This window comes from Loxodonta africana, chromosome 25 (genome assembly GCF_030014295.1).
Source record: "Loxodonta africana isolate mLoxAfr1 chromosome 25, mLoxAfr1.hap2, whole genome shotgun sequence".
Lineage (NCBI taxonomy): Eukaryota > Metazoa > Chordata > Mammalia > Proboscidea > Elephantidae > Loxodonta > Loxodonta africana.
In genome coordinates, this window is record NC_087366.1 from 19,983,906 (window position 1) to 20,011,553 (window position 27,648).

Below are 27,648 nucleotides of genomic sequence, written 5' to 3' on the forward strand. Positions count from 1 at the left end.
CTAAGATACAAGTATTAACTTGTTTCATCTTCACAACAACTTTGTGAAATTGGTGTATCATGGTTCCCGTCTTAGGGATGAGGGAAACGAGGCAGGCAAAGGTTAAGAAAGTTGCTCACAGTCTCCCATCAGTAGGTGGTGGGGCCATGATTTGAAACCCTAAGATCTAGCTCGAGCTCGCATACTTTTAATTGTTCATGCTGCCTCGTAATAACAGTCCCATTCGGGATGGTGGGGCCATGGGGAGGCTGCAAAGTCTTTATAGGAAAGATGAGGTGGAGGGAGAGGCAGGGTATTTATTACCTTTATGTCAGAGAAGCCAACACTGAGCTAGCAACTGCTTAAGCCCAGGATCATTTACCCGTTACAGAGGCTGAGATTCTTTTTTTGGCAGTGGAAAAAATACAGTAAATTTAGCTTTTAGTTCTGGTGCCAAGAGCTACTTACTAATTGTGTAACTCTGAGGATGTTATTTAACTTCTATGAGTCTTGGTGAAAGTATTTGGCACTTAGTAGGTGCTCGATAAATCCTCCTTTCCCCCGCCCCCAATGCTGATTATTTCCAGTTCCGTGGACTTGGGCGAGTCTGTATAGTCCTCAGTTTCATCAGGAAAATGGAGATGACGAAGATAATGATAAAGGGCTTAGCACCCTGCCCGCGGGGATAGGGGCACTGTGAACGGTAGCTAGCAGTATAACCACGACGCTATCTCGTCCCTGTTAGACGCTGTGCCCCTGACCTTCGGGACCTTACAGACTCAGACTTTCCTGGGACCGACACCGCGTGTGTCTCCCCCAACCGCCACCCCCACGCAAACCCTCCTGACGCGGCTGAGTTGCTTTCTTGCTTTTGCTAGGTCAGTGGGTTTATGTGTGTGGCGTTCCCTTCTCTCATCCCCACGAGGTCTGCCGTCTTCCCCTCCTCCACCCCGAGGAGGCGACAGCCCCCCACCCGGAGGAGGCGCCAGCCCCGCCCGGCCCAGCCTGCGGCTCCCGGGTGTGACCGCGCGCCGGCAGGGGCGGGGCAGCCGCAGCCACGCGCAGGCCGGGGCCGCCCACCCAGCCGCCTGCCCTCCCCGCAGAGCCCAGCCCCGTACTCCCATTGGTCAGAGGCGCGCGCGGCCTCGCCCCCGCCCAAGGGTATAAAAGCCGCGGTAGCGCCAACCTGCCGCGTCCAGCTGGTTGAACCCAAGCGCGCGCGGCTTAGCTTCTGCTCCCGCTCCCGCTCCTCGCCGCCTAGCCAGCGCAGGGCCCTCCACCATTCTCCCCGCGACCTGCTGCCCTGCGCCCGCAGCCATGTGCCGGACCCTGTCCGCCTTCCCCACCACCTGCTTGGAGAGGTAAGAGGAGCTTGCCCCGTGGAGCTTGGCATCTGCCCGGAGGAAGTCCTAGTCCCTCCAACTCTGAGAGGGTGAAGCGGTCGCCCTGGGGACCTGGGTGAACGGGGGAGTGGGGCGCTAGAGACTCGAGTGGGGAGGCAGAGGAGGAGGCTAACCTGAAGCTGCCTACTCCGATGCTTCCCTTAGAGGCCGAGAGAAGCGATGGGCCACGAGAAGGAGGGCAGCAGGGGCCCCTGTTTGCTGCCGTTCCCCATCCCCTGACAAACAGCAGCCCTTTTTAGGTGACCTGCTGAAGACCCGACTGCAGGAAGGCCACTTTGGCACAACTGAGTTTGCCCAGTTTCTGAAGCTTTTGATTTTCACTCCATGGCCCAGAGCTAGGACATGGCCTTCTCTGCCCCTGGGAAGGCAGGGAGATGCTTATCCGGCCCCACTGACGGGTATGTGCCCACTTCCCAGGGAGCTGCTCAGCAGTCTTCAGTCCTTACTGGGGCTTATGCCTGGGAAGGAAAAGGGCAAAGATGAAGGCAGGAATCAGTTTCCACGTAGTTTCAGAAATACTGACAAGCCCAGAGAGGCTGAGCTGCCTTCCGCTAATCAACAGGCACAAGGATAGACCAGTGTGACTTAACTGGGAAAAGCCCGTATCTGAAATGCTGTATGTAAACCCGATGGGAAAGTATTAAGACCTACCTGAGTGCCACGCAGAGGTTGTTTTCCCTATTGCTGGGGTGATGACACTAAAGAGAGAGCAAAGTTTGGGTCTGGGCACAGCCAATGGTCCCTGGAATCCCTGAGACTGGAGTTTGGGTGGCACTAGCTTGAGCTCTCCTGGGATCCCATAAGCTTCCCCACAATGGCTGAGTAAATGGAGAGTCCTTATAGGCGCCTGCTTTGTCTTCCAGAGCCAAAGAGTTCAAGACACGTCTGGGGATCTTTCTTCACAAATCAGAGTTGGGATCCGATACCGGGAGTGTTGGCAAGTTCGAGTGGGGCAGTAAACACAGCAAAGAGAGGTAGGTCCTGCTGACCAGCCAAAGACCCCTGGTGGGGAGGGAGCCAGATTGAGGAAAGGAGCCATGAGAAGCAGTAATTCGAGGAGGAGAAACTAGGGTGTGCTGGGATAATATGTGGTAACCCCTCCCTGAGGTTCTTTAGTGGGGCTTGTTGTTGGTCCTGCTATGTCTGCTTGGCTCATGGACGATTGGGTGGGTGGTTCCAGGGTTCTAAGTCCACCAACAGATGAGTGCATGGAGGGCCTGAATGTCTAGTTACTGGACTCTCCCATCTGTAGATGCGCATTGCATATGCAGTGAGGGCTAGGTCAGGACCCCAAACCACTGGAGTTCTTATGAACCTTTCTACTGGCATCAGCATACACCTTGCCTAGAAGCCCTTCCATTTGGAACATCAGCACCTGTGCCAGGTGCTGCATGAGGCTCTGGGGTTCTGGGTAGACATAATCTCTATGCATGAGACCTTCGTTTCCTTGGAGAGGTGTTCAAAACAAACCTCTGAGGGTGAGGGAATAGAAATAATTTTGGACAGAGAAGAGGCAGCCTGAAAGATATTGGCAGAGGGCAAAAGGTCCCAGATTTTGGTTTCTGGCTACTGAATTGCCGTATAGAAAATGCCACTGCCCCCGACCCCCAGTCTCAACCAGGAGTTTGAGGAGTCAGCTTCAGTAATCACCTAGCAAGCCTTGTGTGAATTTTGCTACTTCGTTTCAGAGTTCTGGCAAGGATTTAGGCTAGGCATTGGTTTGTGGATTTATTTTTTAAATTTTAAAATCTTGGATTTTTTTTTCTTTTTAGCAGAAACTTCTCAGAAGATGTGCTGGGATGGAGAGAGTCATTTGACTTGCTACTGAGCAGTAAAAGTGAGTAGGACCCTGTGGTGTCTGTCTGTGGTTGGCATGTGTGCACTCACGTGTCTTGGAGCCAGCCGGGGGGATGCTGACAGTGTGGGCAAAGCAGTAGTTGTAACAATAATAATGATGATCCCCTAGTGAGCGAGCCTCTGTTCAGAATACAAAGGCAGGCCCTTGTTCTAGAAAATGACATCCTAAAAATAGAGCCATTAACTGCAGTTGCTGCCTTTTCTTTTTCTCTTCCCGTCTGTCCCCTGGTCTGACTTGCCTCCCCCTCTCTCCCCCCAACCACAGATGGAGTGGCTGCCTTCCATGCTTTCCTGAAGACGGAGTTCAGTGAAGAGAACCTGGAGTTCTGGCTGGCCTGTGAGGAGTTCAAAAAGATCCGCTCGGCTACCAAGCTAGCCTCCAGGGCTCACGGGATCTTTGAGGAATTCATTCGCAGCGAAGCCCCGAAAGAGGTCAGAGCCCTGACATGTTCTGTGGGTCTTCCAGACCCTGCTCCTTCCAAAATCGGAGATCTTAGGGGGCCAGGAGATGAAGGATTGGATTTAGAAGTAGAGTGGCCTTATTTGGCACAGGGATGAGTGGGCTTCTAGGGTTGGAGATTAGGAAAGCCAAGCACCTTCCTACCTCTGGGTCGTGGTACTCTCAGATTTGGATGGGGTGAGATGGGCTGGCAGGTTTTTGGGCTTCTGCACATACCCACTTATGTAAGCCCAGCCCTTTTCAGACTCAACAGACGCAAGTGGGGGAACAAAGTTATCACAGGGATCTTATGCAACCCAGTGCGGCTCTCTGGTTGACTTGCCTCAGGTCCGCAGGTCTGTGATCCGTGAACTTACCTGGATCAGACTTCCCTTCAGGCCTTCTCTGCATGGCAGGTGGCGTGTTTGATAAAGAACATGGGGCCACCTTGTGGAGAGATAATAGTAATGCCCTACTTTTGTATCATGTTTTTATTTTCTGAGCATTCTTATTTATTCTGGGAGTCCCCTGGGTGGTGCAAATGTTTAACGCACTAACTGAAAGGTTAGTGCTTTGAGTCCACCCAGAAGCACCTTGAAAGAAAGGCCTTGCGATCTACGTCTGAAAAATCAGTCATCGAAAACCCTATGGAGCACAGTTCCACTCTGACACACATAAAAAAAAAAATCCCATTGCCACTGAGTCGATTCCAGCTCACAGCAAACCTATACATAGGGTCGCCATAAGTTTGAATGGACTCAATGGCAACTGGTATTGGTTTATTTATTCTGCACTATTCCGCAGATGTTTACTGAGCACCAGTTACATGCAAGGTGCTATTATAGGCACTGGGGATATAGCAGTGAACAAAACAAAGTCCCTAGCCTCATGGGACTTATATTCAAATGGGAGAAGATGACAGTCACCAGTGGAAGCAGTAAAATATATGTCCTCTGATAAACATAAAGCAGGACATGACGGATGGGAGGTGCCAGAGATAGACGGGGTGGGGAGAAGTGAGATCCTTCGTTGTATACAAGGAGGTCAGGGGTGGGCTGTCTGATAAAGTGACATATGAGCAGAGACATGACAGATTAAGGGAGGGGAGAACATTCTAACAGCAAGTGCAAAGGCCAGAGTGCCTTACGTATTCACAGAGCAGCATGTGGGCTGGCATGGAGCTGAGTCAGTGAGGCAGAGAGAGGAGATGAGGTCACACAGGCAGCCAGGCAGCCATGTGGTCCAGCAAGAACTTTGGCTTTTCTTCTGAGTGACATGGAAAGACATGGAGTGCATGGTCTTGGCAAAGGTGCCACAAACTGACCTGGGTTTTAAAAGGACCACTCAGACTGCTGGGTGAAGAATAGACCATGGGGGCAAGAGTCAAGGAGAGAGACCAGTTAGAATTCTCTGGCACTAATCTAGGAAAGAGATGATGGCAACTCGCACCAGAGTCATTGTAAAGGAAGGGGTTCATATATACGTTCTTAACGTTGTTGTTGTTAGTTGCTGCGAAGTCGACGCCAGCTCTTGGCAACCCCACGCCTGCAGGGTAGAACTCTGCTGTATAGGGTTCTCAAGGCTGTGACCTTTGGGAAACAGATCACCAGGCCTGTCTTCTGAGGCACCTCTGTGTGGCTTTGAACCACCAACTTTTGGCTAGTAGTTGGGCGTTTAACTGTTTGCACCAACCAGGGACTCTACATTCTTTTTTTTTTATTATAATTTTATTTATTTTGTTGTTGGCTCCAGACATTTTTTTTTTAATAATTTTTATTGTGCTTTAAGTGAATTTACAAATCAAGTCAGTCTCTCACACAAAAACCCATATACACCTTGCTATACACTCCCAGTTATTCTCCCCCTAATGAGACAGCCCACTCTCTCCCTCCACTCTCTGTTTTTGTGTCCTTTTCACCAGCTTCTAACCCCCTTCACCCTCTCATCTCCCCTCCAAGCGGGAGATGCTAACATAGTCTCAACTGTCCATCTGATCCAAGAAGCTCGCTTCTCACCAGCATCCCTCTCCAACCCATTGTCCAGTCCAATCTATGTCCAGACGTTCTTAACATGTCATCCTAATCATTCTGAGATTGGAGGGTAGACCCTGAATCATAGATGTGGGGATAGGCCCAGAGTTGGAAAGCCAGTTTGTGATAGACTCAGGAGACCACAGGCTCCTGATTCATAATTCAGTGCTCTTTCTTCTGCCTCTCTGTCAGTCCTCCCCACTCACCTGTGTGCTTGCCCTCCTTCCCACAGGTGAACATAGATCACGAGACCAGGGAGCTCACGAGGACGAACCTGCAGGCTGCCACAGCCACATGCTTTGATGTGGCTCAGGGGAAGACACGCACCCTGATGGAGAAGGACTCTTACCCACGCTTTCTGAAGTCCCCGGCTTACCAGGACCTCGCTGCCCAAGCCACAACTGCCTCGGCCTCCGCATCCAGCTGCAGCCTAGCTGAGCCCTTATGCACCTGAGCCTCCCTGACAGTGAGGGAGCCAGCCGGGAGAAGAGGTGGAGTCACCCGTCCCTGAGGCTGCAGACCCTGGGTGGGAGGCAGGTTTTGTGAAGCAAGTTCAAGAGAGCTGTGAAGCACAAAGCCGCACCAGCAGCCTGTTTGGGAAGCCACACCCTTGTCTCCAGATACTGTGGGACTAAATCCTTGCAGGAGAGGGTACTCCACATCCAAGACCTGTGGCTGAGGACTGAAGAGGAGGTTGTGTGGGGCTCTAGGGAAAAGAAGGGTGGTGCAAGAGTTACCATTGGTTCTTGTTCTCACCGGGGCAAGGGGATTTGTTCCAGGGTGGAGTGGGTAAAGGGAAACTTGGAAATGAGAGGGGGAAAGGCACCCAGGTCAGCTGGTTTGCCTCTTGGTCAGTTGACTCTGATGCCATCCTGTTTTCCTAGTTCTGTCCTGGGCACAGAAGGGAGCAAGTGTGTGTAGCCGTCCCATTCTGCCGTCACCTGCCTCTGGGCCACCCAAGATCCCTTAGCTTGCACTTCATGTGTGTCCATCCCCTCAGTATTGTCAAGGCCAGGAGCCATATGTGACTCTTGCCCAAGATGAGCTTTTTATACCTCAACCACTGACCATTGAGCCCCTTTCCAAGGCGGCAGAGAACCCTGAAAAGGGGCTGTCTTGCTCTTGTGAAATTAATTTTGGTGCTCTTGGTGACTCTTAGAGGTAGGCTCTGACTGTGTTGGCAGCAGAGCCCACCCGTGAGGAGGGCTGCCCAGGGGCCTCTTGCTGGGAGGTGTCCTCTCTTAGCTGTGTGTGGTGAAGGTGGGGCCCCTGAGAAGGAAAGTGTGAGGCCTCCAGGCAGGTGGTCAGTCCAACTCCCGTGCCCAGCAGGCTGTGATGGGCCTCAGTTTCAGCACACACCTGGGTTTTGGGAACTGGTGCTGGGGGAGCTGAGGACCGAATGGCTAATCGTGGGACCCTAAGGGCATCTTCCTTCCCTTGACCCACAGCTCTCCCTGTGTCTTTCTCTGGAGAGAGCAGCATGGAAGAGAAGAGGAACAGGAGAAACAAATGTCCCTTGTTGCCAGCTCTGGGAAGGCCTGTTTAAATTAAGCCGATGTTTTTCTGTGGGCCCGAGACCGTGATGCCCTTGGGCAGAGCTTGGAAGCAGATGTGCAGGCTGGGGACAGGCTGCTTGGAAAGGCAGGATTGGGGGTGGGCTGGGGAGGGGTCAACCTGCTTGTCACCTCAGGGCATCACTGAACAAACATCTCTGGTGGGGCTTCCTGCACAAGAACCCAGGCTGAGGAGAATGAACCCTTCAGCCTCAGGATAAGTCATATTGTTCTCTGCACTGTGAGCTCCTCCAGGAGGAAGTATTTAAGTATAATGTGTCGTTGGTTTTGTGACTATCGTTATAGCATATTGTTACCGTTATCGTTGTTGGTGTTGTAGCTGCTGTTATTTATTATTGTAAGTTCATTTTGCCTGTACTGGGGAATCTTGGTAGGAGTTGGCAGCCCGACTGTCTCCCTCTCTCCACCAGACTCTACCTCTGAACGTGCTGGGAACCCCTTCGAGCCTGTCAAGAATTCCTCACTGTTTAATTATTTATTTATTGTGGACAAATGGAGCTGGTTTCCTGGATATGAATGATGTACCCAATCCCCATTTTCCTGTTTCAGCATGTTAATATTCTTGTACAATAAAAAACAGAACTAGAACAATGAGACCTTGTTTCTGAGGGCTGTGTCAGGGGAAGAGGGGGAAGGGAAGTGCTGTGGAGAGTCTGTGATGACTGACCTGGCCTCCAGAAATTTCACAGGGCGGATGGGTGCTATGTGAACTTGAGCTTCACGAGTACAGGGACAAGCAAAAGACCAGTGTTGACCTGGCAACTGGCAAAACGGAAGAGAAGGGGATGAGTTGTAATGGTGGCTGCAGTGATTGGTGACTTCCTTTAGCTGATGACAACTCCTACACTAGGATGGAACCGGACTCAGCCTGCTGTCATTTCCGAGCCCAAATTCTCTGTCCACCTGACCTGGGCTCAAGACAAACTCAACCCAAAACCATTGCTGTCCAGTTGATTCTGACTCAGAAACCTTATAGGACAGAGTAGAACTGCCTCTTAGGGATTCCAAGGCTGTAATCTTTGTGGAAGCAGACTGCCACATATCTCTCCTGTAGAGCCTCTGATGGGTTCAAACTGCCAACCTTTTGGTTAGCAGCCAAGTGCTTAACCACTGTACCACCAGGGCTCCTTGGATTCTGAACAAGCCACCCTCAGGTTTAAGTGAGGGTCAGTTTTCTTTGGTCAAGTAGCCATACACTATCAGTTAGGTGGTAATCTTTGTGGCATTTTCATGTCTTCCCATTTTCAATTTGAATTCATTTTCCTTATAATTCATACAAATGCAGAAGAATTACTATTTTCTGGTTTCACAGATATCTCTGAGATGAGCTTCACAAAGCCACTCTGTATATGAAGCTGCTCCATCCCGTGGACTAGGGACTAAGGGAGGTGGGCTGGTCTGAAGGAATTTGGGGGTAGGTGCAAGAATCAAAGCCTGCTCTTTTGTAAGTCACCTACTGTTCACCCTTCTTTCCTTTCGTATCCTATCAATTTCTCATTACCTCTAATTTAAAAAATTCTCTGTTCTCTAGTTTGAAGCATTTGCTTATACACAGATCTGGATCTTACATTGAATTTTATTTCTCCCCTGTTGTTAGTCTGGGGAAAGTAACCAGCCTTCAGGCAGTCTAAGTAGAAGACTCCATATCTAAGGGATGAGTCTGTGTGGGATGCCAGAAGGGATCTGAGGTTTAAGGACCTGTGAAGGAAGAGGGGCATGAACACTGTGACAGACTCTGGTCTCCATTAGCCTTACAAAGGCTCTGCAAAAAAACAACCAAACCCATTGCTGTTGAGTCCATTCTGACTCACAGCAACTCATAGCCACCCTATAGGACAGAGTAGAACTGCCCCATAGAGTTTCCAAGGAGCACCTGGTGGATTCAAACTGCTGACCTTTTGGTTAGCAGACATAGCTCTTAACTACTACCCCACAAGGTGGGTACAATTACTCTGTAATACATATGGATGAAGAACTCAAGTTGCGAGAGGCAACGGCATGCCCAGGACTGAGCAGCAGAGCAGGGACTGTGTGTAGGACTGAGCAGCAGAGCAGGGCTCTGGCCCAGCTATATCAGGGCGAGGAGGCCAGTCTGCAAGAGATGGGCCGAGCTGAGAGGGAGGGTACCCAGGGCATCATGGAGGTATTGACGAGGGACATCTGTGTATTCTCCCTTTCTCACTACTCCCTCCCATCTTTTTACCTTTTAACTTGTATTTATTGGGTACTGTGTGCTTGGCAGAAATATAAAATCAGCAACCGTACCATTTACTGAAAGTAGCCTAATTTAATGAGGAGGGGGGCCCCAATTATGTTTAGGCAAGCGAAATATTTCCTGAAGCCATATGGCTGCCGGTAGAAAAAGATAGGTGGACGTGTAAGGCGGGGGTCCCTGGGTGGTACAAATGGCTGAGGCGCTCAGCTGCTAACCAAAAGGTTGGGGTTTGAGTCCAACCAGAGTCACCTTGGAAGAAAGGCCTGGCGATCCACTTCCAAAAATTCAGCCATTGAAAACCAGGGCTTGGAACTTGTTCAAACCCCTGCTAAGAATTTGCACTTCTAACAAATTCCCAGGCGGTGCTAACGTTGCTGGTTAGGGACCAATTCTGAAAACCACTGGGAGAGCAATGGTTCTCAAAACTTAGTAGACTTAAGATCACCTGGGGATCTTGTTAAAATGAAGACTCAGATTCAGTATATCTGGGGTGGAAATGCAAAATCTCAGCAGAGCTTTGAACCAGAACAAACCAATTCAAAGCCCTGTTGAAAACCCTTTGGAGCACAGTTTTACTCTGACACACACGGGGTTGCTGTGAGTTGATGTAGGCTAAAAGGCAACTAGTTAACCCCTAAGTGACAGAGAAAAAAATAGGACTGATGGACTCCCTGTGATGGGCTGGTGCCTGCCGAGAGACCATTCTCAAGGCTTGATCTCAGCTACCCATTCAACTAGCCTTCCCTTTCCATACAGAGTGGTCTTGGCTTCAGTGATGTGGCCTGAAGGTGGTCGGTATATGTCAGAGATAAAGAACAGCTCTTCTCTAAACCATACCTCTCCCAGGTGTTAGGCTTAAAATAGTCCCATACTATCTAGTTTCTCAGAGGGGTTAAGTGATTTACTGATGATCACACAGCTATCAAGGGTCTCCAATACCTTCCATCTCACTGGCTCTATCCTTGCCCCCTGAGCACTTTAGGCTTTGATTTAGCAGGCAAAGTACTTTCTGAGCCGGCTCCCAGTGGCCTCTCTAGTATGCGCATGGCACTTCCTCTCCTGCCCCTTAAAAAGAAGCCTTCAGACAGAAGAAAAAAGAGAATCAGGAAAAAAGGGAAGAAATGGAACGTGGGGCTACTTGTCTCTTTTGCCATGAGACCAGAACTGAATGGTGCCTGGCTACCATTACTGAATGTTTTGATCAAAGATTTTACAGACAAACCCTGATCAAAAGGGGGAAAATGCAGAACAGAATTTCAAATTCCCATGGATCCAGACTTTCTGGAGTCATTGAGGCTAGATGAACCATTGAAACTTTGGCCCTGAGATAATCTTTAAAACTTAAACCAGAAATATCCCCTAAAATCTTCTTTAAACCAAAAAAAATAGTTTAGCTTAATTAATAAAGAATGTCTTCCTTGAGCACTATGCTCTTTTAAAGTACTATCCATATGGGATCAAATTGCCAATGGCAACTGGAAATGTTAGCTAGGAAGTTTAAGGGGCAGACAGTTTATGTTACTGGGGAGGAACAATGTAGAAAAGGAGGGTGAGAAGGGTTGCTTGACTTGAATAATGTAATTAGTTAACTGAATTGTACGTGTAGAAATTGTTGAATTGGTGTATGTTCTACCATGTATATTTCCAACAATGACAATAAAATAAAATAAATTATTTAAAAAAAACCAGCACAATAAAAAAAAAACAAGCCTTTGGCAGTTCCCAAATTTCCCTTACTGTTTCAAGCTTCCCCCACCTTTGTCCCTCTTCCCTGCTGTGTTCCCTACTCTCATGCGTGCACCCACCACCTCCTCAATTGGGCTAGGGATGCATGAATGTTCCAAAAACTGCTCAAGGGCCTTTCTGGGAACCTTCCCTGGCTCTTTGGCTCTGATATGGTGGCTCTCCTTCATGTTCTGCTCCTGCCTATACCAACCTGTTGCTGTCGAGTCAACCCCAACTCATGGCGACCCCAAGTGTTTCAGTGTAGAACTGCACTCCATAGAGGTTTCAATGGCTGATTTTTCAGGAGCAGATCTCCAGGAGTTTCTTCTGAGTGCCTCTGGGTAGACTTGAACCACCAACCTTTTGGTTAGCAGCTGAGTGCTTGGCTGCTGCCTATACTTGTCTGCTAACCAAAAGATTGGCCGTTCGAGTCCACCAGCCATTCCTTGGAAACCCTATGAGGCAGTTCTACTCTGCCCTGTAAGGTCACTATGAGCTGGAATTGACTCAACGGCAACAAGTTTGGTTTTTTCGGTTTATGACCACCTAAGTAAGAGCACCTAGAGCCCTGCTTTCTGCCTCCCTTTACCAGACTGTAGACTCCTGAGATTAGGCACCTCTTCTCTAATTTTCTACCACCAGGGCCTAGCAGATAACACATGGTTAGAAATGCCCTTGAGTTATTGATTACATGCTTTAAATCCGTCAGAAGAAAAATTTAGATTAGGATTTCCAGCCTCCCACTAGACTACTCTCCCTGGATGTCCCCAGGCTCTTCAAATGTAACACATTCAACATCAAGGTCAACATCTTCCCTCAGATATCCACTGCCTTCTGATGCTCAGGCGCTGGCTTCCCAGTCCTCAGTCTTCTCAATCTCCTCCCCCATCAATCTAATCCCCAACAAACCCAGTCTCGGAAATGGGCTGAGCCCAGCTTCTCCTCCCCAGACTTCCTGACAGGAGTCTCTTGTCCTCTCCAATCTGGGCTATAATAACTGCGTCCCACCTTGTCTCCCCGCCCCAGCTTCTCCTCCCTCCAGCTCATTCTCCACGCTGCTGCCATCATTCGTCCATAAAGCACAACTCTGAGCGTGTCGAGCTGCATCAAAACCCTTCAGTGATTCACCTTCGACTGTAAAATAAAGCCTAGATCTTACCATGCTATGCCAGGTTCTTTCTGATCTGACCCATCTCCCTCTCCAGACTTATCTCCTGCCCCCGCTGCCCTCACTCATAGGTTCTCTCCTTCCCATTTGTACCTCGGCACATGTACATGCTGTTCTCTCTGCCTGGAATACATTTTTCCTCTTTTTTTTTGTCGGCGGGAGAAGGGTAGGTAGTGGTGGTGAAGGAGTCCCTGGGAGGTGCAAATGGCTAATTGCTTGGCCGCTAAACAAAAGGTCGTCAGTTCAAACTTACTGAGATGCCTTGGAAGAAAGGCCTGTTGATCTGCTTTCAAAAGGTCACAGTTTTGAAAACCGTATGGAGCACAACTCTACTTTGTAACGCGTGGGGTTGCCACGAATCGGAATCGACTTGATGGCACTTGGTTTGATTAGGGGTGGTAAGGTGAGGGATGTCAACTTTCAAAATATCACCTCCTCAGTGAAGCCTTCCCAGACTTCCACCTTACAGAGTTAATTGCTCCCACTCCTGTGATTCGAAGACACCCTAATCCTAACTTGATTGTAGCCCTTACGGCATGGCACTGTACCTCATCTCTTCACAGCCCATTTTCTCCCACTAGACTGAGCTCTTCAAGTCAGGGGCCATACTACTCACCTTGATGAAACACGGCATAGCAAGGGGTTTACTTCCCTGGCTGTGGCGTCGGAATGTTGGAGTTAGAATCTTGGCTGCATCGCTAACTTATTGAATGACTTTGGAAAGTTACCTAAGCCTCTCTAAGGCTGTTTCCTCATCTGTAAAATAGGATAAACCTGCACCCCTGATAGAGATGACTGAATGAAATAATACATACAATGTAAAGTGCTTGGAATTGTGTTCCACACAATCTTGAAGTCCCATGAGTGTTAGCTATGATTATTATCTCTTCCCCAGTACTTAGCACAGTGCCTTGTACATAGTAGGCATTAGCCAAAAAAAAAAAAAAAAAAAAATTATTGACTCTGAATAAAATGGCATAACCAAGGTTCAAACCCAGGGTTCCAAGTCCACTTTTCTTTCAAGCATAGTAGAGCTGCTTCAATACTGTATTTCATTTGATGCTCAGAGCATTCCGGAAGTTCAGATGTGGAAATGGAGGGCTGGAGCCATTAAGTGAGCCCGGGACGATGGGACTCACTCAAATCCAGGTCATCTATTGCTGTTTCCAGATCTGTTTTTTTTTCCTATGACTGTGGAAGGCCCCTGGCTCATTCCTGACCCTCTGCTGCCTCCCTGTGGCCATATAGGGCACTGCAAACTTTTTCTTTGGCATCGCTTGACTTCCAAACACATTCTGTTTGACTTATTCTTTTGGAACCATGCCCAAGTGATATAATTTGTTTCATCGAAGTTTTATTCATGCATTTCAATACATATGTGAAAATTTAATAGTAATGATCACTCTTAATCTAGTCACTGAGACAGCCCAGTGGGTGTAGCATTACACCAAAACTTCTTCAGTCAATGGGGCCAAAATTAACGCTGACTTTAAAAATTGAAGCCCTTAAGATAAAAAAGCAAAAGGTCTTCAAGGCCTAGTACGTGCTGATTGTACTGTCACTGAATCCTTTAAATTGGTCAAGTTGTTCACGTTGCTTTCAGGAAGAAAAGAAAGATTTGAAATTGAAATGACCAAGGACTGATCCCAAGGCTAAGAGATGTCATGCAGGTAACACCCAGCTGTTGTCGGGCCTGTTCTGACTCCTGTCAGCCTCACGTGTGTCACAGTAGAACTGTGCCCCACGGGGTTTTCAGTGGCTGATTCTCCGAAATAGGTCACCGGGTCTTTCTTCCAAGGGGCTTCTGGGTGGACTCGACCCTTCAACCTGTCATTTAGCGGCTGATAATGAAATTTGACTCTCCATTTATTTAGAAAAGATGTCCCTTTACCTACAATGTTGGTGATTTCCAAGTTTTGGTCACTACGCTACCTAGAGGATAATTCAATTTAAACTTTAAGAAAAGCAATAATGTGTGAATTAATCTTTTATTTGTAATAGGTTCCAACTTAAGGCTCGTTCTGTGTTGGGGCATGAAATGGCCTGAGCTAATTGCATTTTACCAGTTCCAAGAAGCAGCTTCATAGGCTGCGTAGTACAATAAACTAGACAGTAGGCTTGGAAGTTAGACAACTGAAATCAGGCCCACATCTGCTACTTGTTAGCTGAGTGATCTTTTATTCAATGTCTCTGAGCCTCGCTTTTTCCTGTAAAACATGGACAGCAATAGTACTGGCTTCATCTGGGTTTTGTGATGCCACAATGAGAAAATTCAGGAAAAATATTACAGTGCTCAATCAGAGGAAGCGCTCAATGAACAATAGCTGTGTGTATGTTCATGATATTGAAGAGGCAATGTTCAATTGTTCAGGACGTTGAACAATTCAGACATTGTTCTAAGTGATTCACTTATATTGATTTCTGTTATCGTCATAACAATCCTGTGAAGTGGCTGCTACTTTTATCATGCCCATTTTATAGATGTAGACACCGGGGTTTAGAAAGGTTAAGTAAATTGCCCAAATACAGCTAGTGAGTGTGTATCAGCTTGCTGTTGTTGCATGACAAACCACCCGAAAATCCAGCCACTTAAAACAGTAGGTAATTCTGCTTATCTGGGCCAGGATCTGCTGATTTCATCTAGGCTTGTTCTTTTGTCTGTGGTCAACTGGTAGACTGGTGACAGTTGGCTGGTCTAGGATGGCTTTAGTCATGTATCTAGAGGTTGGCTGGTTGTTGGCTGGGGCAATGATGGTAACTGGGCCATGTGTGTCTCTCATCATCCAATAGGCTAGCCCAGGCTTACTCCCATGGTGGGGATAGGATTCCAGCAGAGAGTGAAAAACACACCTAGGCTTGGAGCTGACACTTTGTTATTTCTGCCACATTCCGTTGGACAAAAGAAGTCACGAGGCCAGCCCAGACTCAAGGGGAGGAGAAATAGACCTTACCTCTTTTTTTTTAAATAATATTTTATTGTGTTTTTGGTGAAGGTTTACAGAGCAATTTAGGTTCCCATTCAACAATTTCTACACAAATTAAATGTGACTTTTGTTCCATTCTTCACAATGTGTGAACATTCTCATTATTTCCATTCTGGTTTCCATTAATCTAGTTTCCCTGCCCCCTTATATTCTCATCTTTGTTTTAAAGTAACTGTTGATCGTTTAGTCTCATACAGGTGATTTTTAAAAGGAACACAGTACTTAGGGTGATATTCATTATTTTGTGAGCCAATCTGTTATTTAGCTACAAGGTGATCTCAGAGGTTAGTTCTACTTCAAGTTTTGAAGAATATCTTAGGGTAATAGCCTTAGAGAGCTCCTCCAGTCTCGACAAGTCCAGTAATCCTGTTGCCCCCACCCCCCAGGAATTTGAGGCTATGTTGCACATATTTCTCCTATTCTATCAGGGTCCATTGACTGTGGCCCTGATGAGAATGGTCAGTAGTGGTAGCTAGGCACCATCTAGCTAAGGCCATGATTCGTGTAGGCTATTTGTCCTGTAGACTAGTTTCTTCTTTGACAGGCCCTACCTCTTAATAAAAGGAACTATGAGTTTGCATTGTAAAAAGCATAGATTCAAGGAGAGACGAAGAAATGTGGCTAGTTTTTTTGGTCATCTTTCTATCCCGGTGGAAGAACCTGGATTTGAACCTAGGCAGTCTGACTCCAGAGTCCTCGCTTTTAAACACTCTGGAGACATAACGCACTGACATCTGTTAGCAAGGGTCTTGTCATTTACTGCCCTGTGTGAGTCAGAGTAGAGCTGTGCTCCATAGGGTTTTCAGTGGCTGAAGTTTTGGAAACAGATCACCAGGCCTTTCTTCCCAGATACCTCCAGGTGAACTTGAACCTCCAATATGTTGGTTAGCAGCTGAGCATTTTAACTGTTTGCACCACTCTGACTCACATGTGATCGCCACGAGTCAGAACTGAATTCTCCACAACTGGTTTTATTTCCTGCCGCTCATTTGTTTAGTCCTTCAGCACTCTGCTTTTCAATCACCGGGGTCGTGAGAGTTCCTGCTTTGGCAATTTTTAAATTCTTATTTTTAGCCACACCTCTACTTTATCATCTGATCACTTTATTCTTAATGGACTGCAGACTAGATACGGTAAATGATTGCTGTCGTCCAAGGAAAGTGGGGGAAATTCAGGCTTGATGAGCCACATGGTGATGAAGTAGGTGAAAACATCAGTGTGGTCTTTGGTTCATTTTGGCCTGTTGTCTTCTGACCCGGACCAGGAATAAGGGCCTCTGGTAGGTGCAGCTCATTCCCAGGCTTAGAGCCAATTCCTATAGTCTTAGGGGACTTTTTGGGCAAAGGACACTATGTATCAATTCTATTATCTTGGGTGTGGAAAGTAGAGAGTCAGAAGGAGAGAGATGTTTCTGACCTTGGCCTGGCCTTGGTTTCCTCTCTCCAAGATCCTGGCTTAGGAATCCCACCCCTCCTAGGCCTGTTTTCTTCTGCTCTTGAGATCCCTTCTTCAGAGTCTGGAGCTCTGAGCCCAGCCCAGTGACTGGGGTGTCTTTGTGGATAGATTAATGGATAGTTGTAGGCTCTGCTTATCTCTTGGGCCTCTCCCTCCTTCATCCTCCTGGTTCAAGAGGGTTTGGAGGTCCTCATGGATCCCGCCTCATGCTGCCCCCCAGCTGACCCTCCTCTGTGTCCTGAGCCTTCTCCCTCCCCAGGCCCTACTCTTTTTGTGCTTGCTATGCTGGCCACAGAGCACATAGTTATGAACTAATAAATCCCATATTTCCTGCATGCAAGGGTCAGTTTTTACTGCCATTGCCTTGGCTGTCAGTAAATCCAGAAGTTTTCTACTTAAATGCAACAGTTATCTTCCTCCATTACTTGTTGCATCTCTTATTCTTGTGGTAGTAGTTTGGGGTTTTATTATATTTGTGCCTTTTATTGTTGTTGTTGTTAGGTGCCCTTGAGTTGGTTCCAAGTCAGAGCGACCCTGTGCACAACAGAACGAAACACCACCCGGTCCTGAGCCATCCTTACAATCGTTGTTATGCTTGAGCTCATGGTTGCAGCCACTGTGTCAATCCACCTCATTGAGGGTCTTCCTCTTTCCCGCTGACCCTGTACTCAGCCAAGCACAGGGACTGATGCCTCCTTACAACATGTCCAAAGTATGTATGACGCAGTCTCGCCGTCCTTGCCTCTAAGGAGCATTCTGGTTGCACTTCTTCTAAGACAGATTTGTTCATTCTTTTGGCAGTCCACGGTATATTCAATTTTTCTTCGCCATCACCACAATTCAAAGGCAACAATTCTTCTTCGGCCTTCCTTATTCATTGTCCAGCTTTCACATGCATGCGATGCGATTGAAAATACCATAGCTTGGGTCAGGTGCACCTTAGTCTTCAAGGTGACATCTTTGCTCTTCAACACTTTCAAGAGGTCCTTTGCAGCAGGTTTACCCAATGCAATGCATCTTTTGATTTCTTGACTGCTGCTTCCATGGCTGTTGATTGTGAATCCAAGTCAAATGAAATCCTTGACAACTTCAATCTTTTCTCCGTTTATCATGATGTTGCTCATTGGTCCAGTTGTGAGGATTTTTGTTTTCTTTATGTTGAGGTGCAATCCATACTGAAGGCTGTGGTCTTTGATCTTCATTAGTAAGTGCTTCAAGTCCTCTTTACTTTCAGCAAGCAAGGTTGTGTCATCTGCATAACGCAGGTTGTTAATGAGTCTTCCTCCCATCCTGATGCCCCATTCTTCTTCATGTAGTCCAGCTTCTCAGATTATTTGCTCAGCATACAGATAGAATAGGTTTGGTGAAAGAATACAAGCCTGGCACACACCTTTCCTGACTTTAAACCAATCAGTAGCCCCTTGTTCTATCCGAACAGCTGCCTCTTGATCTATGTAAAGGTTCCTCATGAGCACAATTAAATGTTCTGGAATTCCCATTCTTCGTAGTGTTATCCATAGTTTGTTATGACCCACACAGTCGAATGCCTTTGCATAGTCAATAAAACACAGGTAAACATCCTTCTGGTAGTCTCTGCTTTCAGCCAGGATCCATCTGACATCAGCAATGATATCCCTGGTTCCACGTCCTCTTCTGAAACTGGCCTGAATTTCTGGCAGTTCCCTGTCGATATACTGCTGCAGCCATTTTTGAATGATCTTCAGCAAAATTTTGCTTGCGTGTGATATTAATGATATTGTTCTATAATTTCCACATTCGGTTGGATCACCTTTCTCGGGAATAGCCATAAATATGGATCTCTTCCAGTCAGTTGGCCGGGAAGCTGTCTTCCATATTTCTTGGCATAGACGAGTGAGCACCTCTAGTGCTGCATCTGTTTGTTGAAACATCTCCATTGATATTCCATCAATTTCTGGAGCCTTGTTTTTTGCCAATGCCTTCAGAGCAGCTTGGACTTCTTCCTTCAGTACCATCGGTTCCTGATCCTATGCCACCTCTTGAAATGGTTGAACATCAACTAATTCTTTTTGATATAATGACTCTGGAAACTCTATGGGGCAGTTCTCCTGTGTCCTATAGGGTCACTATGAGTCGGAATCGATTCGATGGTACCGGGTGGGTATTCCTTCCATCTTCTTTTGATGCTTCCTGCATTGTTTAATATTTTCCCCATAGAATCCTTCACTATTGTAACTAGAGGCTTGAATTTTTTCTTCAGTTCTTTCAGCTTGAGAAATGCCAAGTGTGTTCTTCCCTCTTGGTTTTCCATCTCCAGCTCTTTGCACATGTCATTATAAATACTTTGTCTTCTCGAGCTGCCCTTTGAAATCTTCTGTTCAGTTCTTTTACTTCATCAATTCTTCCTTTTGCTTTAGCTGCTCGACGTTTGAGAGCAAGTTTCAGAGTCTCCTCCAACATCCATCTTGGTCTTTTCTTTCTTTCCTTTCTTTTCAGTGACCTCTTCCTTTCTTCATGGATGATGTCCTTGATATCATTCCAGAGCTCATCTGGTCATCAGTCAGTAGTGTTCGATGTGTCAAATCTACTCTTCAGATGGTCTCTAAATTCAGGTGGGATATACTCAAGGTCGTATTTTGGCTCTTGTGGACTTGCTCTGATTTTCTTCAGTTTCAGCTTGAACTTGCATGTGAGCAATTGATGGTCTATTCCACAGTTGCCCCCTGGCCTTGTTCTGACTGATAATATTGAGCTTGTCCATCGTCTCTTTCCACAGCGGTAGTCAATTTGATTTCTGTGTGTTCCATCTGGCGAGGTCCATGTGTATAGTCACCATATTTGCAATGAAGAAGTCGTTGGTCTTGCAAAATTCTGTCATTCGATCTCCAGCATTGTTTCTATCACCAAGGCCATATTTTCCAACTACTGATCCTTCTTCTTTGTTTCCAACTTTTGCATTCCAATCACCAGTAATTATCAACACATCTTGATTGCATGTTCCATCAATTTCAGACTGTAGCGGCTGACAAAAATCTTCTATTTCTTCATCTTTGGCCCTAGTGGTTGGTGCGTAAATTTGAAAAATAGTCGTATTAACTGGCGTGTGGATATTATCCTATCACTGACAGCATTATACTTCAGGATAGATCTTGAAACATTCTTTTTGATGATGAATGCAACACCACTCCTCTTCAAGTTGTTATTCCCAGCATAATAGACTATATGATTGTCTGATTCAAAATGGCCAATACCAGTCCATTTTAGCTCGTTAATGCCTAGGGTATCAATGTTTATGCATTCCATTTCTATTTTGACGATTTCCAATTTTCCTAGATTCCTACTTCGTACATTCCAGGTTCCGATTATTAATGGATGTATGCAGCTGTTTCTTCTCATTTTGCGTCGTGCCACTTCAGCAAAAGAAGGTTCCGAAAGCTTTACTCCATCCAAGCCATTAACGACAACTCTACTTTGAGGAGGCAGCTCTTCCCCAGTCATCTTTTGAGTGCCTTCTAACCTGGGGGGTTCATCTTCCAGCACTATATCCGACAATGTTCCACTGCTGTTCATAAGGTTTTCACTGGCTAATGCTTTTCAGAAGTAGACTGCTGGGTCCTTCTTCCTAGTCTGTCTTAGTCTGGAAGCTCAGCTGAAACCTGTTCTCCATGGGTGACCCTGCTGGTATCTGAATACCGGTGGCATAGCTTCCAGCGTCACAGCAACTCGCAAGCCCCCACAGTATGACAAACTGACAGACACGTGGGGGCCTTTTATCATAAGTGGCCTCAAATCCTTTTTAGGAAGAGGGCATTGAGAGTCATAACAAAAATGTGATCAAGGACAATGCTAGCCTGCCTGCCTAAGAGTGATCAGTCAGAAATACGACTCCACGGGATCCAGTTTGGTGCGTTTTAAATCCTCCCTGGAGAAGGGCGACTGTTTGGATGTCAGGGTGAAATGATCCATTCAGGCTCTCTGGATTTTTTCTAATCAGGCTTATTACTCAGTACATAAAACTAGTATCTCTTTTGGAACTTGTTGTTCTATGGTGACTGACCGCAGTGTGCAGAGTAAAGCTGCTCCATAGGATTTTCAAGACTGTGACCTTTTTTCTGAGGCTGCCCTGGGTGGGTTCGAACTGCTAACCTTTCAACTAGTAGTTGAGTGCTTAACCATTTGTGCCACCTGGGGATTCTATTTTGGAACTGTGGCTAGTTTAAGTCTAAATAAGTGAAAGCCCCCATGGCACAGTGGTTAAGAGCTACGGCTGCTAACCAAACAGTCAGCAGTTCTAATCTACCAGCCACTCCTTGGAAGCCCTATGGGGTAGTTCTACTCTGTCCTAGAGGGTCGCTGTGAGTCAGAGTCAACACACAAGCCAATCGAGAGTAGAAACACCAGCCCTGGCAGCTAACAGCCTGACTGTGGTGCCCTACTGCACAGAAACAATTCCATAGAATGCCAAGCATTGTCAGATGAGATCACCCTGTGACCATGGTGGAACAAAACAAAATTAAGACCACATCCTAACCAGGACTGAACATAAGCCGAGGACAGGATGCTAAGCCTCCACAGAAGTGGCAGGAATGCCTCTCCCAGCTCCAGTGAGTGACGGCTGCTTCTTTCCCAACTACAACCTCAGTTCCACTTTTGTTGCTCAGAGTATTTCAAACTTTTTCATTATTATTAGATCTGTGATGCCATTAAGAACATTCCTGATTCATAGAAGGAGGTCAAAATGTCAACATTAGCAGGAATTTGGAAGAAGATGATTCCAACCCTCGTGGATGACTTTGAGGGGTTCGAGATTTCGGTAGAGGAAGTGACTGCAGATGTGGCGGAAATAGCTAGAGAACTAGAAGTGGAGCCTGAAGATGGGACTGAACTGCCTCAAAGTCATGAGGCGTTGCTCCTTGTGGATGAGCAGAGAAAGTGGCTTCTTGAGATGGAACCTACTCCTGGTAAAGATGGTGTGAACACTGTTGAAATGACAACAAAGGATTTAGAACATTACATGAACTTAGTTGATAAAGCAGTGTCAGGTTTGAGAGGATTGACTCCAATTTTGAAAGAAGCTTTACGGTGGGTAAAAGGCTGTCAAACAGCATCACGTGCTACAGAGAAAACTTTTGTGAAAGGAAGAGTCAATTATTGCACCAAACTTTATTGTTGTCTTTTTTTAAGATATTGCCACAGCCACCCCAACCTTCAGCAGCCACCACCCTGATGAGTCAGCAGCCATCAACATTTAGGCAAGACCCCCCACCAGCCAAAAGATTACAACTCGCTGAAGGCTCCAATGATGGTTAGCATTTTTTAGCAATAAAGCATTTTTTAGTTAAGGTATGCACATTTTTTTTAGACATAATGCTATCACACACTGAATAGACTACAGGGTAGTATAAAAGAAATTTTTATATGCACTAGGAAACAAAGATAGTCATGTGACTTGCTTTATTGCGATACTCATTTTATTGTGGTGGTCTGGAACCGAACCTGCAGTATCTCCGAGGTATGCCTGTATCTCACTCAGTGTAAAAGACAGCATCCTCACGATGGCCCCCATAGCCCTACATGGGCTGGATGCCTATTTCCTCTCTGACTACATCTCTTATCATCTCCCCCTGGCTCACTCTGCTCCAGCCTCAGTGGCCTCCTTGCTGCTCCATGATCACACCAGGTATGCTCCTGCCTCAGGACCTTTGCACTTGATGTTCCCTTTGATTTCAGTACTCTTGCCTCAGATATTTCCATAGCTTGCTTCCTTAGCTTCCTCAAATGTTTGCTCAAATGTCACTTTCTGAATGAGGCACTCTATGACTACCCTATTTAAAACTGAAATCCCCACCCAGGCACTTTCAATCATCTCCCTTATTCTGCTTTATTATTCTTTGTAGGATTTTCACCACCATAAAACATACTGCATGATTTATTTGATTTGTTTATTGTCTGGCTCCCCCAACTACAGTGAAGGCAGAAATCTTTCTCTGTGTTGTTCAGTGGTGTATCCCACATTCCTAGAAGAGGTCAAGTTACTTAACAACTTCGTGCTTCAGTTTCCTTATCTGTAAAATGGGCACACAAAAAAAGTACGTACCTAACGAGGATTAGATTGTATGATTTAACGTCTGTAAAGTGTGTAGAATAGTTCCTGGAACATACTAAATAGCTATACAAGTGTTTGTTATTATTAACATCATCATCATCATCACCAGCACTATTGTTATTGGTTTGGAGAGCAAAAGCATCATGAGCAAGGACACAGAGTCAGGAAGCATATGGTGCGAAGGGAAACTGGATGGGAGCTGCGACGATATCCGTGAGCAGTAGGGGCAGTCAGGGCCATGCCATAACCTGAAGTTATATAATATATTGTTTTTCTTGTTTATGATCATCTCTCCCTGCTGAAATACGATCCCCACTAGGAACCCCATGGGGAGCTTGGCTGGTAAATCACTGTATTCCAAGTACAGAATACATGTTTGTGGAATGAGTAATGGGTTAAGGGTTTTAAACTTTGTCCTGAAAATTATGGTGAGTCAACAAAGCAGAGTATGAGTGTGGGTGTGTGTCTGTGTAAGAGAGAGTGAGACAGAGAGCGAGTATGTGAAAGAGAGACCAAGAGACACACCTGGTCAGATACCTGTTTGAGAAAGATGGCTTTGGCAGCAGGATGAGATAGTAGAACTGAGACTAGGAAGGAAGTCATCAGATTCTTGCAATCGGCAATGATAAGGGCTGAGACTGGTCCTTCCTTTGTGGACAAGAGCAGGGAACTTGATATTGGAACAAGGGGTGGCATCTGGTGGTGGTGATGGCATTCATGAAGATGGACGGAATAGGAAGAGGAGAAGATTTAGGGAAAGACGAGGGGTTCCGCTTAGGATATCTTTAAGATTTATGGGTCTGAAGCTCAGCAGAGAGCCTGGGGGTAGAGGCTTGGGAGTTACTGGGGGTATATAAAGTGGTAGCAGCTCTGAGGCTGGGTGATGTGACACATGCATGACCGGGTATTACCTACATCACTGCCTACAGCCTTCTCAGGAGTCTATCTCCCCAACATAATTGGATTTTCTTTGAGGACAGGAATACTTCCCACCACAGCATTCAGGACATGGCATGCAGCTCAGTGCTAGGCAAATGGTGAAGAATAGAACTCCTGGAGCACAGGGAAGCTTCAAAACCAGGTTACAGGAGAGAACTGAGGCCCAGCATGGTTACCTCCCCTCCCTGAGGTCACACAGCTGGACAGCCACAGTGCTGGCTCTGGGGCCCATGTCTCTAGTACCCAGGCCAGTGCTCTTCTGAGGGCTCACAATACCTCAGGCAGTGAGTTGAGTTGAGGGAGCCCAGATGTGCAGCAAGGGCCGGGGCTGTGGGCTTACTTAGCTTCTCTGAGCCTCACTTTCATCGTCATCAAGATTGTTATGGGTTACTGGGGACGTACCATGTGCTAAGCAATGAGCACAACGCCTAGCACGCAGTAGGTGCTCAATACGTGTTTATTTTTCATTCCTTAACCAAGTAGAAGAGAATTTGGAATGATGTGAAAGGCGTACAGGAATGATGGATCAAGCCGGATGCTCCAACCTGAAAGGTGGTGTAATGGGATGAATTGTGTCCCCCTAAAACATGAGCTGGAATTCTAACCCTTATAACTGTGGATGCGGACAGGTATAGGGGTTAGGGCAGTTCCCACAGGATTTTCTTAGATATGTTAATGAGGCCATGTCAGTGTGTCCTAAACCTCACTGCTTCTGGGTTATAAGGAACAGCATACCCCAAACCCATGCCGTCAAAGAAGCAGCATAGAGATAAGGAGACACAAGCAGGGGAAGATAGATGTCACATGGAGATGGCTAATGAAATGAGGAATGCCAGGGCTGCAGTAGCTGAGACAGGAATCTTCCCCCAGAACCAACCGAGACCCTTCCTAGAGCTGGCACCCTGAATTTGGACTTCTAGCCTCCAGAACCATGACAAAAATAATTCTATTCTTTAAAGCCACCCACTTGTGGTATTTCTCTCACAGCAGTACTAAGAAACTGAGAGAGGCTGAAAGGCTGAAAAAAAAAAAAAAATGATCTTGGACATCCAGTCAGTTTTCAAGTATCAGATTAGCTCCCTCACTCTCCTCCAGAGGGTGCCAACTCACCCTCCTTTCTCATCTCCCTTTGGCTCCACCCACCCTGCTGACTCAGTGACCAGAGCCCAGGAGGAAACGCTTTTCTGCTCAGAAGAGCCTTTAAGGATTCGTCGCTGTCCCAGGAATAGTGGAAGGGGTCTCAGAGTTTGGAAGGTAAGATGGGCAGGAGAAGGACAGCTGGAAATGCTTAAGAGGCTGTTCTTTGAAGGATTTCTTGGGCTTTGAGAAGCAGAGGGACTGGAGATGAAAGGGTGGGTGGGAAGTGAAGGCCAAGAACAGCGCAGAGGGGTCTGGCCGCCAGACCCTTTGGTCCAGAGCCCTTTCCTGGACGTTCTGCTGTAATCCACACATGGTTTATTCAAGTCCTCGGTTAACCGGGAGCCTCGGATGCCATGGGGAAAATGAAACTGAGAGTAGGACTAGCCCATCGCTGGGCCCGTTTTCTTCTCTGGTATTTGACTCAGGGTTTCCTGGTGTTTCTTTCCTCCTTTGCTTCCTTCCACCGTCCCATCGTACACTGATTACAAGGGGGCTGTCTACACCAGCATTTGGCTGAAAGAATTCATTGCTGGACGGCTCAGAGATGGTGTTAATGTTGTACAATTGATTAGGCCTCCGAGAGCGAGGGTTTTGTAACTGTCGGACGGGTGAGACTGCTGAGAAACGATTTGTGCATTTTGTAGCAGGTGCAATTATTTAATTATTAAGGTTAACAGGTTGGGTCTGTCTGATGCGTGAACTGGACTTGTAGTGCTCAGATCTGACTGAGGGCAGCTGGACTAAGCTGACCTCAGACTTCTGTATATACACCTGAATGAGGAGAACAGGATTAGTTAATTTTTTTTTTTCATAAAGTGACATAATAAGCTATATAATCTTTTGAGTGCCTAATACTTGCCCCACACTGTACTATCATGCACTTTATCCATGGGATGTTATTTATTCTGGCCGGATTTAAGGGGATGGACAATTAAGACTCAAAGAGACTAAGTGACAATCTAAGGTTACACAATCAGGAAGTTACAGTCTAAGGTGTCACAACCAGGGACTCAAATTTAGGTCTTGCTGTGGCTAGAGTGGAAACCCTGGTGGCATAATGGTTAAGTGCTATGGCTGCTAACCAAAGGGTCAGCAGTTCGAATCCATCAGGCGCTCCTTGGAAACTCTATGGAGCAGTTTTACTCTGTCTTTTTTATAGGGTCGCTATGAGTCGGAATCGACTCGATGGCACTGGGTTTGGTTTTGTTTTGATTTGGTGGCTAGAGTCAGCTGAATGCATTGGAAATGATCAAACTTCCTGGTAGTATAAAAAAAAATAATAAAAAAACCCAAACCAAACCTGTTCCAACTCGTAATAATCCTATAGGACATAGTAGAACTATCCCATAGGGTTTCCAAGGAGTGGCTGGTGGATTCAAACTGCTGACCTTTTGGTTAGCAGCCATAACTCTTAACCACTGTGCAACCAGGGCTCCGATAAGAAATGCAAATTGACACAAACTGTGAAATATATTTTTCCTGTTAAATGAGGTTTTTCTTTTCTAAGAGAGTCTGTTTGGTGGCAGAAAAGGCTAATGTGCTCAGCTGCTAACCAAAAGGTGCCTAAGAAGAAAGGCCTGGTGATCTGTTGCCGAAAACTCATCCGTTGAAAACCCCATGGAGCACAGTTCTAGTTTGACACACATGGGGTCACCATGAGGCAGAATGGACTCAATGGCAACTGTTTAACTAGAAGGTGACAGAGAAACAAGTGGGGCTGACAAATGTCCTGCAGGCCCCTCAACCCAGGGAGACCATCCTCCTCAAGGCTGGTCCCTAGCGAATCCCTCCCGTTCAACTAGCCCTTCCTTTCACATACAGAATGGTCTTAGAATCAGTGGTGTGGTCTGAAGTTGTGTCTCCCAGGTAGCAGGTTCAACACAGTCCCATACTACAGTGATTCTCAGAGAGGTTAAGTGATTTACTGAAGATCACACAGCTATCAAGGGTCTCCAATACCGTCAGTCACATGAGCTCTGTCCCCTTGTCCGGAGCGCTTCAAGCTTTGGCCTAGCAGGCAAAGCAATTACCGAGTCAGCTCCTGATGGCCTCTCTAGCCTGCTCGTGCCACTTCCTCTCCGGCCCCTTAAAAACCCTGTGAAGCTCACTTCTACTCTGACACACACGGGGGTGCCGTGAGTTGGAATCAACTTCATGACAAATCGTTTTTATTTCTGATAAGAGCATGTTTAAAAAGGATTTTTAAAACCTTCAGTAATAGGGCGATGAAACAACTGTTTGGTGGAATTTTATACAGCCATTAAAAATGCTTTAAAAGACTTGGCAGTAACATAAAAACCAAAATAAACCCATTGCCGTCGAGTCAATTCCGACTTACAGCGACCTTATAGGACAGAGAAAAACAGCCCCATAGGGTTTCCGAGGAGCACCTGGTGGATTCAAACTGCCAAACTTTTGGTTAGCAGCTGTGGCTCTTAACCATTATGCCCCCAGAGTTTCCTGGTAGTGACACAGAAAATTACTATTATGACATTAAGTGGAAAGAAGCAGGATACAAAATTATTTACACAGCATGATCCCAGATATTTTAAGAAGAAGTATCGAAATACACTAAAATATTAACAATGCCTGTTTCCAGGCAGTGGGACTATGGAAATACACTAAAATATTAACAATGCCTGTTTCCAGGCAGTG

The 27,648-nt window shown here is 46.5% G+C and overlaps 2 protein-coding genes across 6 annotated transcripts in view; both read left to right on the forward strand.

The window, feature by feature from the left end:
• The first annotated feature begins 1,182 nt into the window (after positions 1-1,182).
• RGS16 (regulator of G protein signaling 16) lies at positions 1,183-17,756 on the forward strand. 4 transcript variants are annotated; one of them, XM_003410965.4, is made up of 5 exons: positions 1,183-1,340; positions 2,246-2,356; positions 3,155-3,219; positions 3,505-3,671; positions 5,941-17,756. In XM_003410965.4, exons 1-5 carry the CDS (start codon positions 1,297-1,299, stop codon positions 6,160-6,162), a joined length of 609 nt encoding a protein of 202 aa, XP_003411013.1. In that variant the 5' UTR covers positions 1,183-1,296; the 3' UTR covers positions 6,163-17,756. The 4 variants fall into 4 exon arrangements, with proteins under 4 accessions (XP_003411013.1, XP_010589270.1, XP_023404978.1 ...); XM_010590968.3 differs by having other exon boundaries at positions 3,158-3,219; XM_023549210.2 differs by lacking the exon at positions 2,246-2,356.
• A 7,119-nt stretch (positions 17,757-24,875) lies between these two features.
• Positions 24,876-27,648, forward strand: part of RNASEL (ribonuclease L) — a 36,652-nt gene continuing 33,879 nt past the window's right edge. For both annotated transcript variants that reach the window (XM_003410966.4, XM_023549212.2), the window contains exon 1: positions 24,876-25,107. The gene's annotated coding sequence lies outside the window, so the exon portion shown is untranslated. The remainder of the gene's footprint in view (positions 25,108-27,648) is intronic.

Excerpts from the sequence above, each read along its gene's own strand:
- RGS16 (XM_003410965.4), top strand. The coding sequence starts at position 1,297 with ATGTGCCGGACCCTGTCCGCCTTCCCCACCACCTGCTTGGAGAG. Across the intron at positions 2,357-3,154 it reads AGTAAACACAGCAAAGAGAG|CAGAAACTTCTCAGAAGATG; the intron begins GTAGGTCCTGCT and ends TTTTCTTTTTAG. Across the intron at positions 3,672-5,940 it reads GCAGCGAAGCCCCGAAAGAG|GTGAACATAGATCACGAGAC; the intron begins GTCAGAGCCCTG and ends TCCTTCCCACAG.